Below are 14,699 nucleotides of genomic sequence, written 5' to 3'. Positions count from 1 at the left end.
GTTACCTGCGGTTCACGGTAGGCCATGAGCACTTTCAGTTTACCGTGCTCCCCTTCGGCCTTACCAGCGCCCCACGGGTGTTCACGAAAGTGACGGCGGTTGTCGCAGCTCATCTGCGCAGGTTAGGGGTTTGTCTTCCCCTACCTCGAAGACTGGTTGTTAAAGGCGGGCTCCCCCCCAGACAGTCGTCCGCCACCTCCAGACTACAGCCGACCTCCTGCACCTGCTGGGGTTCTCCATCAATGTGCCGAAGTCACACCTGTGTCCCTCTCAGAAGCTCCTCTTCACCGGAGCGGTTCTAGATTCGTCGCAGTTTTGGGTTCATCCTCCCAAACAGAGGGTTTGGGATATTCAGGCTCTGATTCCGATCTTTCGGCCGTTATCCCGAGTCTCGGTCAGGTTGAAGCTGCTGATTCTGAGGCTGATGGCCTCCTGCATCCTTCTGGTGCATTACGCCAGGTGGCGGGTGCGGGCTCTGCCGTGGGACCTGAAGTTTCAGTGGGCCCAGCATCAGGGCAACCTGTCCGACCACGTCTTGATCTCGGAGGGCACTGCAAGACAGTTGCAGTGGTGGCTCACAGACCGCGATTGGGTCAGCTGCAGATCCATCTCCGTACCCCAACCGGAGCACGTAGTTGTGACGGACGCGTCCCTCCAGGGCTGGGGGGGCCGCAAGGGAGAGGCGGAGATCAGAGGCCTCTGGTCTCCGGCGGAGTCCCGGCTCCACATCAAGCTTCTGGACCTGCGGGCGATCTGGCTTGCACTGAAGGCATTCCTCCCCTCTGTCCCGGGGAGTGTAGTGCAGGTGTTCACGGAAAACACCACCGCCATGTGGTACTCCCAACAAGCAGGGCAGGGTGGGGTCGTGGACCCTATGCCAGGAGGCTCTTCGCCTCTGGCAGTGGCTGGAACATCAGTGCATGACCTTGGTGGTTCAACACCTGGCAGGTTCACTGAACGCCAGGGCGGACGAACTCAGCCGTCGGAGGATGATGGATCACTAATGGCGTCTGAACTCGGACGTGGCGCAAGGCCTCTTTCAGCAGTGCAGAGAGCCTTGGTTGGATCTATTCGCCACAGAAGAGAAGGCGCAATGTCATCAGTTCTGCGCGTTGGAACTTCCAAGGCGGCCCTCGCTCGGAGACGCTTTTCATCTCGACTGGAGCTGCGGTCTGTTGTATGCCTTTCCGCCTATACCACTTCTGCCCAGAGAGCTGAAGAAGATAAGACGCGACCGGGCCCAAGTTATCCTTGTGGCTCCGGACTGGACACGAGGATACTGGTATCACGAGCTACTCAGCATGTCTGTCGATCCCCCGATTTGTCTGCCTCTTCAGGAGGACCTTCTGTCACAGCAGCAGGGGACGGTCCTCCACCAGAACCTGTCCAGTCTCTACCTCCATGCTTGGAGATAAGCGGTGACAGTTGAGGCATTTGGCTTGCCTCCTGAAGTTTGTAATGTGATTCTGGCAGCCAGGCGTCCCTCCACAAAGTCAGTATACGCCTGCAGGTGGAACAGATTTGTGGCATGGTGCACAGCAAAGGCTGTGGATCCACTCTCTGCCCCCCTTTCAGAGGTTCTCCTCTTCCTTATTTCTCTTGCCTAGCAGGGCTCTGCTCTATGCACTATCAAGGGCTACCTTTCTGCGCTTTCCGCCTTCTTAAGGCTTCCTGATCAGCCTTCTTTGTTCAAGTCCCCGATTGTAAATAGGTTCTTGAAGGGCATCACTCATATGTTCCCCCCTGTTGCTTTCGTGATGCCCCAGTGGGACTTGAACCTGGTTCTGACTTACCTGATGTGCGCTCCTTTTGAGCCGCTTCATTACTGTCCTCTCCGCCTTCTTACGCTTAAGACTGCTTTCCTGGTTGCCATCACCTCTACCAGGAGAGTGAGTGAGCTCCAGGCTCTTTCCTCCAAGCCTCCTTGTCTTTCTGTCCATCCGGACAAGACCCTCTTTCCTGCCCAAGGTAGTCACAGCCTTCCACATCGGGCAGTCCATCACCTTGCCCACCTTCTTTCCGCCTCCGCATCCCTCTAAAGAGGAAGAGCGGCTCCACCGTCTGGACCCAAAATGTGCGCTCTCATACTATCTGGACCGCACACGCCAGTTCTGGGTGGATGACCAATTCTTTGTTAGTTACGCGGGCGCTAAGCAGGGACAGGCAGTGCACACACGGACCATCTCTCGGTGGGTCGTGTTGTGTATTACGGTATGCTACTCTTTGGTTAAGAAGGAGCCTCCTGTTGGGCTGAGGGCCCATTCCACTCGTGCCACGGCGGCTACTACTGCCCTGGGCTGGGGAGTTCCCTTGCAGGACATCTGTTAGGCAGCTACGTGGGCCTCGCTGCACACGTTCGCAAGACACTACTGCCTGGACAACCAAGTCCAGAGGGATGGCTTCTTTGGCTCTCAGACCCACCACCGGGGTTGGTATTGCTGGGGTATCTATTCTAAGGTAAGGAATCTAATACTAACCTGTTTCTTTCAGATGCACAAGTTACTTACCTTCGGTAACAATATATCTGTAAGAAACAGTAGTTAGTATTAGATTCCTTACCGCCCCACCCATCATCCCCGCTCAGCGAACTGATATCTAGGGTTAAGGTCATCCCCTTTCAGGGCCCTAGTTTCATGGCACCAGTGTTGATTTTTATCATGGCTGTGCGTTTCTGGCGCGGAAAAGCTGTGTATAAGAACTGACGTCAGCACGCGAGGGCGGCGTCTAAGTACTCCGGCGACATCAACCCGGCGCCGACGACGGACGCGGAGCCGCAGACGACGCCTACAGACGCGCAAGGGTACTGCTACGCAAAGGTTTCCCAAATCCAGTCTGACGCCTGGGGGTATTCTAAGGTAAGGAATCTAATACTAACTACTATTTCTTACAGATATATCGTTACCGAAGGTAAGTAACTTGTGCTTCTGGGAGAATTTGTAGCTCTGGGTTCTCGGTCTGCTTTTTGAAATTCATCACTCATCTATTTTGCTGCATGGTAAGAATTTGCATGCTGCTCTACATAATGTTTGGTATACACAACGGGGGAGTGATTCGGTTGGGGTATTCAGAGGCTGGAATCAGTATGATACGTTTTAAACAAAGTGTTGCCTCAGAAACCATACATTCAGTTTTACTTTGTACCGCATATGTTTTATTAATTAACTCAGTTACCTGATTTTTCATCTTTTTCTATAGTTTTTTATATTCAAGGTTCCTATTATCGACCCCCAGTCATTTTCTTTGTAGCAAAGCACCAACATATACAATATTTACAATACTTACATATATAGACCTAGATATCACAATGAACATTTTTTGCACATAAATACACATATGTCATTTTGAGGCAACACTTTGTTTAAAACCTATGTAATGTTTGGATCACACAATTATCCACATTGCAAAGAACATAATATATTTAACATTAGAAATGTGACGCTGTGCACTAATTTGCACTTTTGTAGATTCTTCTGCAAAATGTTATAGTGTACTATGTTCATGCTTACTGTTTTCTTTTCAGCCAAAAGCTTCCAATGTCCTTGGTGTAGTCAATAAGCCTCTTGCCGCTGCAGGCAAGCAGTCTCAATCCAAATCATCACGCATGGAAACTGTAAGCAATGACAGCAACAGTTCTAATCCAAACTCTCCAGCAAGGATCAAATCAAGGTATACAGGCAAGGCAGCACTACTTTAAAGTTGGCAGAAGTTTCTTGATCTCTTAACATTAGCACCATGACATCATTAATCATATAATCTGCCTTACTGTACATATTTATTAGTGTATATTCATAGCCAAGCTGCAGCTTAAGTTGCTTGTTCCTGCCCGACTATACATTTAGTGTTAAAATCCACTCAAATTATTGAAACTGTTTTAACAAATCTACTGGGCAGGCTTCAGTCCATTATAGGTGCTATATGTTCTGTGTAAAGTTGTAAACAACATAAAACCATGCTCCAAAACTCACTTTTCTGCTCTAATGACATGAATGGTTTTGAAAAGTCTAAGATGTTTGTTTTTCACTCGCATTTTTATGACTGATAATTGAAGCGGGTTCATGGATATTAGATTGACGATGGGGCAAATCAGCAAACATTTACAGATAAAATGTAATTTGTTTGTCTTGGAACTTTACAAGCTTAAATGATTCACTCACGCTCAATGGAGCTGTAGTGTATTGGAAACCATTATATCAGACAAATAAAAGAAAAATTGTTATCAGCTGGAATGAAAACCCCAAATGTACATTCTTTATTTTTTTTAATTTTAATCCCATTTAACTTTAAACCAATTGAAAGACACCCTTGAAGTCCTTACCTTCTTGTATTTCTCAAAATTGTTTGATTTTGGATATGTGGATCTGAAAGAGACACGTTAGTGATAGATTCCTTACCTTAGAATATCCCCAGGCGTCAGACTGGATCCGGAAAGTTTTGCGTAGCAGTACCCTTGCGCGTCGTCTGCGGCTCCGCGTCCGTCGTCGGCGTCGTGGGCGCCGTGATGACGTCGTCGGAGTACTTAGACGCCGCCTCCGCGTGCTGACGTCCGTTCTTCTTTTTTCCGCGCCAGCCAGCGCAGATCTGGAAAGAGCAGTTCCCTAGTCATTTTTTGACTAAACTTTTGTGATCTTTTGATCCATTTTGAAGTCTTTACGACTCCGACGGTGCCGTTAGGGATGCCCGGATTCAAGCATTGCGACGAGTGCGACCGTACCATGTCGGTCACAGATCCCCACCGCCTGTGCCTGATGTGTTTGGGCGTCGACCATGACGACGAGGCCTGCTCTGACTGTCGGACCCTTTCGAGGAAGGCCAGGCGGGAGCGGTCCCGCAGGCGACTCCAAATCCGCCAGTCGGCCCGCGCCGTGTGAGGTCCCGGTCCCACGGGAGGTCGGGGGACAGGTCGCGGGGACGGAGCCGTCACAGCTCCGGGAGTCGGCACTACTCCTCCGGGTCCAAGTCGTCAGGTAAGAAGCATAAGAAGGCAATGCGGCCGGGGGTTCGGGTGACACCGCCCACGCGGCTCCTCGGGAGTCGCGGGCGCTGCGTTCGGCCCCATACCCCCGGTCCCTGGGCTGAACGCGACGCCGGAGGAGATTGAGCGTTTCCTCATGGCCATGAGGTCCCTTTCTCCTCCGATGGGTTCCGCGGCGCCTTCGGGCCCAGCGAACCCGTCTGGGGGCCCTAGTGGGTCGGGGGCTACGACCCCGACGCCGTCGGGTGCTTCTGCCTCGACGCCGCCTGCGCCTTCGGGCCCGGCGCCGCAGGGCCCCACGATCCCGACACCGCCGGTGCCCTCGGGCCTGACGTCGCCGGCGCCGCTGGACCCTCCTCGGGCGATGGATAGTCACCGGTGGACCTTACGACCGCCCCGGCGTCGGTCCGTGTGGTGTCCCCTCCGGCGTCGTCCTCGAGCGGCGTCGTCCTCGGGCGGCGCCGTCCTCGGGCGGCGCCGTCCCCGTTGCCTCCTTGCAATCGGTTCCGACGTCGGGACGACGCCTATCGGCGCCGATCTCGACGCCGTTTGGAGATTTTAGTTTCTATGAACCGACCTCATTCAATTAAGACCCTGAATCTCAGGAGATGGGGGAAGAGGAGAATTGGGAGGGGTCTGAGGACCCTCTGGCAAGAGAGTGCCAGTCTAACATGGACTGGACAGGAGACCTTGGGGAGGCCAGTGGCCCGGACACCTCTCCAGACACTGGATTTGTCTCTCCTCCTACCGTGGCTTCGGAGGAGGGTGCTACTTATGGTGTGGTGTTGATGAGGGCTGCCAAGGCCTTGGGCCTTGAGCTCCCGTCGCGGCCGTGAGGACTAACCTCCTCACTAAGGTCCTTAAGCCGCAGTCATGCTCCATGGAGCCTCTGCTGCCGTTTAATGAGGCCTTGATGGACGTTCTTTTGGGCACTTGGTCCAGGCCCGCTACAGGTTCGCCTGTAGATAGGAATGTGGCCAGACGCCACCGCCCGGCCCCGGGCGACCCATGTTTCCTGTCCACCCACCCCACCCCCGAGAGTCTGGTTATCCAGGCCTCTAACTCCCAGCCCACCTTCCCGACGGCCCCGCCGGGTAGGGAGTCCAAGAGGTACGAGAACTATGGCAAGAAGATCTTCTCGTCCCTTAGCTTGGGACTGCGGTCTTCCAACACCGCATGCCTCTTGGGCCGTTACACCCACTCTCTGTGGGAAACGGTGGCGGAAGTGCTGCCAGAGTGTCCGTTGGAGGTACGGGCCAAACTCGGCCAAGCCCTGGTGGAGGGCCGGGATGCAGCAATGTATTCAATCAGGTGCGGACTGGATACTACTGACTCGCTGGGCAGAGCGATGGCTACGACGGTGGCGGTACGACGCCACGCCTGGCTGAGATCCGCCAACTTTTCGGCAGACGTCCAAAATACACTCATGGACATGCCGTTCGATGGCCGTCGCCTCTTTGGCGACAAGGCAGACCACGCGCTTGAGCGCTTTAAGGACTCCAGGGCTACGGCCAAGTCCTTGGGCCTCTCGGCCCCGCGCCAGCAAATGGGTGCCTTTCGCTCCTTTCGTGGCCAAGGAAGGGGCGCCCCCACACGTGCCGCCGCCAGCCACTCGCCGCGCGGCGGCGGCCGTGGAAACCGCCATGGAGGCGGTCGGGGAAACAAGCGGAGCCAGTCAACACCTGCCCCTGCAGCATCCACCTCTAAACCCTCCTAGTCCGCGCTTTCCGGCCCATGTGACGCCAGTGGGAGGCAGGGTTCGCCATCACCACTCTCACTGGCGCACAGTCACTTCGGACAGGTGGGTGCTGCAGATCGTCCAAAGAGGCTACTCCCTCCCCTTCGAGACGACCCCTCAAGCCATGCCACCGCAACACCACCGCGTATCGGGGGATCATTTGCGGCTCCTGCAGGAGGAACTGTCGGCCCACCGGCGTTACCTGCGGTTCACGGTATACCTCGAGCACTTTCAGTTTACGGTGCTCCCCTTCGGCCTTACCAGCGCCCCACGGGTGTTCACGAAGGTGATGGCGGTGGTCGCAGCTCATCTGCGCAGGTTGGGGGTCTCAGTCTTCCCCTACTTAGACGACTGGTTGTTGAAGGCGGGCTCGCCCCAGGCAGTCGTCAGCCACCTCCAGACTACGGCGGATCTCCTGCACCGGCTGGGGTTTTCCATCAATGTGCCGAAGTCACACCTGTGCCCCTCTCAGAAGCTCCTCTTCATCGGGTTCGGGATATACAGGCTCTGATTCCGATCTTCGGGCCGTTATCCCGGGTTTCGGTAAGGTTGACGCTGCGGCTTCTGGGACTGATGGCCTCCTGCATCCTTCTGGTGCATCACGCACGGTGGCGGATGCGGGCTCTGCAGTGGGACCTGAAGTTTCAGTGGGCCCAGCACCGGGGCAACCTGTCCGACCATGTCCTGATCTCGGAGGGCACTGCGAGACAGCTGCAGTGGTGGCTCACGGACCGCGATTGGGTCAACGGCAGATCCCTCTCCCTTCCCCAACCGGAGCACGTAGTTGTGACGGACGCGTCCCTCCAGGGCTGGGGAGGCCACTTGGGAGAGGCGGAGATCAGAGGACTCTGGTCTCCGGCAGAGTCCCGGCTCCATATCAATCTGTTGGAGCTGCGGGCGATTCGTCGGGCACTGAAGGCATTCCTCCCGTCTGTCCGAGGGAGTGCAGTGCAGGTGTTCACGGACAACACCACCGCCATGTGGTACTGCAACAAACAGGGCGGAGTGGGGTACTGGACCCTTTGCCAGGAGGCTCTGCGTCTCTGGCAATGGCTGGAACATCAGTGCATGACTCAGGTGGTTCAACACCTGGCAGGTTCTCTGAACGCCAGGGTGGACGAACTCAGCCGTCGGTGCTCGATGGATCACGAATGGCGTCTGCACTCGGACGTGGCGCAAGGCCTCTTTCTGCGATGGGGAGAGCCTTGGTTAGATCTATTCGCCACCGAAGAGAACGCGCAATGTCATCAGTTCTGCGCGTTGGAATTTCCAAGGCGGCACTCGCTCGGAGACTCTTTTCGTTGCGAGTGGAGCTGCGGTCTGTTGTACGCCTTTCCGCCTATACCACTTCTGCCCAGAGTGCTGAAGAAGATCAAGCGCGACCGGGCACAAGTCATCCTTGTGGCTCCGGACTGGGCACGAAGGTACTGGTATCCCGAGCTACTCAGTATGTTTTAAGGACTAGGCCCTCCTTCTTGCCTAAGGTGGTCACAGCCTTCCACATTGGGCAATCCATCACATTGCCCACCTTCTTTCCGCCTCCGCACCCCTCGAGAGAGGAAGAGAGGCTCCACCGTCTGGACCCAAAACGTGCGCTCTCATTTTATTTGAACCGCACACAACAGTTCCGGGTGGATGATCAACTCTTTGTTGGGTACGCGGGCGCTAAGAAAGGGAAAGCGGTGCACAAACGGACCATCTCTCGATGGATTATCATGTGCATCCAGGCATGTTACTCCTTGGCTAAGAAGGAACCCCCTGTTGGGCTGAGGGCTCATTCCACTCGAGCCACGGCCACTACAACTGCCTTGGGCCGAGGTGTGCCCTTGCAGGACATTTGCCAGGCAGCTACGTGGGCCTCGCTGCACGCGTTTGCAAGGCACTACTGCCTGGACAGTCAAGTCCGGAGGGACGGCTACTTCGGCCGTTCCGTCCTCCAGGACTTTCTGGTGTAAATATTGGTTCGCAGACCCACCACCGCGGTGATGGTATTGCTGGGGTATCTATTCTAAGGTAAGGAATCTATCACTAACGTGTCTCTTTCAGATGCACAAGTTACTACTTGTGTAACGATATATCTGTAAGAGACATTAGTTAGTGATAGATTCCTTACCGACCCACCCATCCTCCCCGTTCTGCGAACCGATATCTAGGGTTAAGGTTTTCCCCTTTCAGGGCCCTAGTTTCTTGGCACCAGTGTCGGTTTTGGTCATGGCTCTGCGCTTCTGGCGCGGAAAAGCTGTGGCTAAGAACTGACGTCAGCACGCGGAGGCGGCGTCTAAGTACTCCGACGACGTCATCACGGCGCCGACGACGGACGCGGAGCCGCAGACGACGCCTACCGACGCGCAAGGGTACTACTACGCAAAACTTTCCGGATCCAGTCTGACGCCTGGGGATATTCTAAGGTAAGGAATCTATCACTAACTAACGTCTCTTACAGATATATCGTTACACAAGTAGTAACTTGTGCAGTAGTGCTACCACAAGGTGTCTTAGGAGTGCTAAAGGAATGAGCCCTATATATCTTTCAGCATATACAGAGGCTTCTTGGCCAAACATTTGGTGCCCTGTCAAGTGAATAGCCACAACCACACAGAAAACATTTCAACAACCTGCCTATCTAAACCTGCCTTGGATGAAGGTGTGTTTCCTGTGTTTTAACAGACACATTCTGGTGCTGTGTGGATCAGAAACCAAGAATCTACCTTTCATTGTAGCCCAGTCTAGGTGTACCACGACCCAGTTTGCCAAAAGTTAGGGAGTTGCTTTGTTGTAAAACTCTATCTCAGGGCCTATGTCAATTCAGAGACCAGAGGCAATACTTTGCAGTATTTTATTCTTTTCTAACAAAAGCCTTGGTGACAGAGCATGTAGATCATTAATATCTTATGTAATCTGGACTTTCAACGAAGCGCACTGCCAGGATGCACACAATAGACTTTTTTTTTGTGAATCTAAACACCCTCAGGCAAATTGTCAAAAAAACCTCCATCTTTCTTAATTTACATATTATTGTGTTGTCACTCAACGTGTTGTAGTCACTCAAGATCGGCTGCTGCACCCAGAGGTCAGAACATTATTTGTCATGACTCAATTAATGAACTTTCAAAGATCTGAGTATATTTTTGTAGTGCAAACTGCTGGTCCCCAATAAAATATAATCTAATGGGTCAGCAGATATTCCACAACAGGATGAAAGAAGGTCCAGAAACTGAACAGATTTTGTTAAGAGAACTGGAACACAGTGCACAAATACTTGTAAGTGATGGGATGCACATGGTGGGATGAGTGGGTGAAAGACAGCGAGCTGCTGCTTTCATGGGGGAGTAACGGCCTCAAAAATGTAATGCCAGAGCTACATCAGAGGAACTTAGTTGGTTTAATTCAAAATAACATGTATTTCTTTTTATTGAAAGGCTTGACAGTTCAGAATTGGATCCTAGTGAATGTGAAGACTACACTATGATGGGTTCCCCTTTATCGGGAAAAAAGGGGGATAAAAGTAATGACTCTGATCTCTTAAGGGTGAGTGCCTTATTGGAGGCAATTTTGTATTTCTATAAGTTGTTTAACAATTGGAGATTACATTTGCATTATCCATCCAAAATCTGTTTTAGTCTTTTATATGCTGTCTTTAGATTTGGTTATAGGTAACTATTCTGATTGCATTTTATAGTACTGGCTTGGCAGAGTACATCCTTTGTAAAACCTAGTAGATAGTATAAACTACAAGAAGTCAGTACCATTGTCTATATCAATAAAAACAAAGTAACATTCATTTTTAGTAAAATTTTTCATTGGCGATGGCTCTATTATTTGGCATATTGTAAATAAAAGAATAGTTTTAGATTATCTGAAATTAATTGTCTATTAGTAATTTTTCTCTAAATTCAACATTGGCTGTAACTTTGATTTTGCAGCATGAATCTCTTCTAGATTCACATGTTGTGCGATGTTCAATCCCTTTTAACATTGTTGCAAGCAGAGCGTCTCTGTCTGACACCAATGTTGGTGATATGGTGCTTGAGCCTGCCTATGATTTAGCAAAGCCTTCCGACTCGGCTGGTGGCAGGCCTGCTTTATGGATCTTTTCCAGTTTCACAGCGCTGCAGGATCTGGCAGAAAGTGATAGAGAACAATGTGGAGTTGATTCTCATCACCTGAGGAGTCTTGATACATCTACTTTCACAGAAAGATGGTCAGACCTTCCACTCCAAACCTCGGACGCGTCACCTGCATGAGTGATGATTGATCAGTACTAGTCAGAGGCTTGTAACTTACTGCAAGAGGTAGTTGATGTCATCCTAGCTGCCTGGGTACCAGATACCGAGTCTTTCTATATAGGTCCTTGGAACATGTTTGTTTCAGGGTTCCAGGCTGCAGGCCCTTCAAAGGCTCGTCTGACGTCCTGCGCTATGTGTCTTGTGCGCCAACAGAACATAGCCGTTTCTGCACTCAAATGATCCTGTACTGTCTGTTTATTAGTGTATTTCTGACGAGCCTTCCTTATTTAGGTATCACCTAGTGTTCGGTTTCTTGGAAGGTTCACTCTGTATCTCTCCACCCATACTGGTCCATAGGATAGAAAAGTTGAAGGTGCCTTGTGTATTTATATGCACCTCCTGCTCCTTCTAAGGAGGTGGAACGTTTGCACAGGCTTGACCATAGGCAAACTGTTACCTGTGTTCATTGGACAAGTTCAAAGTGGTTAGATAACCAGCTTTCTGAAGGAGACTTCTAACCAAATATTCCTCACCTCAGAAAAAGCTCAAGGCATCAGATCAATTAGGAAAATCATGAGCAGTACCTCTGCGTGCCGGTAGTTGGCGGCAAAGTGTCCCATGCCTGGTGTGATGTAGGCAGTGCCTATATTAGTGCCACCCAAGGGCGCTGACATTAACACATTTCTTTCTGCTCCAACAGTCGCGGATCCGGAGAGCTACCCTGGTCCCATTTTTACCAACATTTTATAGACTTTTGTTGTTTTTATTGTTTATTTCTCTCTTTTACCCAGTGTTATAAAGATATGTTCCTCTCCCCCACCCCCGAAAACCTATAAGGTGTTGTGGGAAATGTCACAGAAAAATGTCTATAACTGATCCCCATTAGGTCTGTTTGTGAGGGGAGGGTCAAGTCCTGACTCTAAGGCCTGTGCAAATGTGCATCAGAAGGCGATTCGGGAGAGGGCAATTAAACTTGGCATGGCAATGGTAGACGCTGCGTTGCTCTTGGCTGCGATCTGATGGCCGCTCACTGGCCCGCTTCTGAATTTTTTTTTAGGAAAAAGGGAGCACAAATGCACCAGGTTATGTGCCTATTTAAAGGAGTGAGAAACGACGTTGAACTAATTAATCAATTGACACTATACGTGTTCCTGATGTATTCTGATATTTTATTTATTATTATTTCATCTTTTTTATAGGACATTTTTAGCTAATAGGAAATATATACAGACAAGGTGCTTGCACATGTGACATAAATATTATGAATAAGTAATACAAAAAATTGGTATCAAGGAATCAGAACAATTCATAGAATACAGTAACACATTCCCATTCAACGCGTTTCGGCGTGAGCCTTCTTCAGGAAGTCTGTATTTCTTACACAATAACGTTTACTATAAAATAAAGAATGAAATGCAATTAGAATTTGATATATTACAATTTCAATCACAACGTCTTCTCCATTTACAAGATTTAATTAAGCTACATATTTGTAATTTATTTATATGAAAAGACCTCTCATAACACCAAGTGAAACTAGTATAGCAGAGCCAATAATTCATGTACATTTAATATACACTACACAATTTCACATCTTTATACATAAATATACATATTTACAATACATAATTATATCTCACCAGTATTTTCTAATCAACTGTACACTATTTACACACATACACTGAGGTATTAATCCTGGTTTGGACATGCTAATAAGCACGGACAAAACCAATATATGCTTACAGATAGGCCACGCCACAGAATTCATATTCAATAGGGGAGATACTAAGATCATGGAATGTTCGGGGAGATACTCGGACCTTAATGTAAATCGAGGGACAATTGAAAGGTAATAATGTCGCATTCTTGTATTATTGGAGCGTTATGGACAACTAAATAAAGGAAGTTTACGAGCAAACCAAGCAGAAACCCGTTGTTCCGGGGTGGAGGTGAAGGTCTCCCTAAATACAGATAGTGGACATAGATCATACGCTTCTATGACTAGCTTGGATTCATAAAAAAGAAAAAATTATGTATGAAAGAATACCTGTAGTATGGATGGATATACTCTGAAGGTATTTAGCGAATATGAATTGCACCAGGATTCTTAAGTGTGTCGCATTATAGCTACAAGAACAAGGGGAACAGGATGAAACAGAATAGAACAGTAAGGGTGCAATTGCCCTAGGTTAGCAAACACTATCTCTTGTAGTGATCTAGTATAGCTCTAATCATATACATTGTGGGAAAGAAATCCTCGTGGTGCCTTTATAATAAACAGAGGGATTACGAGGGTCTGCTGATGGATGAGATTATCAACGCCCGTTCTTTACCAGATTGTTGTGAAAGAAGAATAACCTGAAAGATAGCATGCATGCGGTCAGTCGCTGGTGTTCTACTACCAAGAACTAGTGACCAGAAAATTAGCAAAATGCCACTCCTACCTTAGTTCGAAGAATGATAACAACAGAGTGTGGGGAGTTGCTTCTGCTGGAGCTGTGTGTGTACCATCATTGCTTCATGGCTTGAAAAATCTAAGGGGAACGATAGATATGTATACTCAAGGGGTATATTGTATATGCAATTCAGCAATAATTCTATAGTCATATCGACGGAACTAAACGTAGCGACATCTCTCCGATAAACTGATGTTGTGACGCTTCACTATATATATCAAGGTTATGGGGGAGCCGCACGTCTTAGCATAGACCAGAACTACTCTTGTTTACAATCTTTATTGCAAACATGCATAATTTAATCTATGTCTACCCAGGCAGGCTAATCTTAGCAAGAATGTTCGATTACCAGAAGTACACCTAAGGGGGATAAATCGAACTGACTGAGATTAAATAAAGTCCCCTCACATTGCGAAGCAAGCGCATTAGCGGTAATGGAACGATCTAGATAACGGAACAGCCATGGTGGACGCGCCTGTCACTTACTTGGTAAGATACGATCGGGTACCTGGAACGGGCGTCTTCCAATGGATCCCTGCTAAGTCAGAGTCTGACAAACTGGTCTATTTAAAGCGTCGAGATTAGCGCGCGAAAAAGCCAAATCTTGCGATAAGCAAGACATAAAACGAGAAGGTGTCCTTGCTTCACGGCAGTGTGTCCGAGTATGATAAATGAAGGCGCCATCTTAACAGGGTACAAAATCTGAGATTGTTAATTTTAAAACCGATATTCAGATAACTCTATATATATCAAAACTACACGTTAATCGAGAAAAATTTGGGAGAAGAATTCTTATTCTAGAACGATTGATCAGCAACTAAATTGTTACAAAGGAAAACTCTATTATATAAAGGTTCGAGAAATATACCACTGGTATGTAGATACCAGTAATAATAGCGAAAGAGTTGGTACAATCAAAAGGAGGGTTCCAGGTGTGTTTTAATAGAGATCGACTAGAGAGATGTTCCTACCTGACGGCACTCGAAGAATCATAAATGATGCTACCGCCATCTTGACAGGGTATGGGGTATAGACTATTGCTGATAGCAAGGCCCACTCCAAAAACGGTATGTGTCAAGATAACCTCCTGCTTGTGGTTTCCAAGATGGAAAGCGTTTCCTTCTACACAACTTAACAATTACTGAATCACTGCCAGACTGGGCTTACTGGTGTGCGATGCAAGAAAAAGGGAGGGAAAAATTAAATGTTGAAAGGAGGCATATTGTAAGGAATGTCAATACAATGTGGGGGACTGATCTGATCTTTCTAAGTTCCCTATTGAATATGATATACCACATTATACTGTG

At 49.1% G+C, this 14,699-nt stretch overlaps 1 protein-coding gene across 3 annotated transcripts in view; it reads left to right on the top strand.

Annotated features, from left to right (window-relative positions):
* Nucleotides 1-14,699, top strand: part of PDS5B (PDS5 cohesin associated factor B) — a 772,490-nt gene that overhangs the window by 681,813 nt on the left and 75,978 nt on the right. For all 3 annotated transcript variants that reach the window (XM_086935125.1, XM_086935124.1, XM_086935126.1), the window contains exons 30-31: nt 3,521-3,666; nt 10,130-10,238. In XM_086935125.1, the coding sequence (XP_086791251.1) occupies nt 3,521-3,666; nt 10,130-10,238 (255 nt within the window). The remainder of the gene's footprint in view (nt 1-3,520; nt 3,667-10,129; nt 10,239-14,699) is intronic.

The sequence above is a fragment of the Lissotriton vulgaris genome, chromosome 8, assembly GCF_964263255.1.
Source record: "Lissotriton vulgaris chromosome 8, aLisVul1.2, whole genome shotgun sequence".
Classification (NCBI taxonomy): Eukaryota; Metazoa; Chordata; class Amphibia; order Caudata; family Salamandridae; genus Lissotriton; species Lissotriton vulgaris.
Note: the sequence above shows the minus strand (reverse complement) of the source record. Positions and strands in the feature narration are given on the sequence as shown.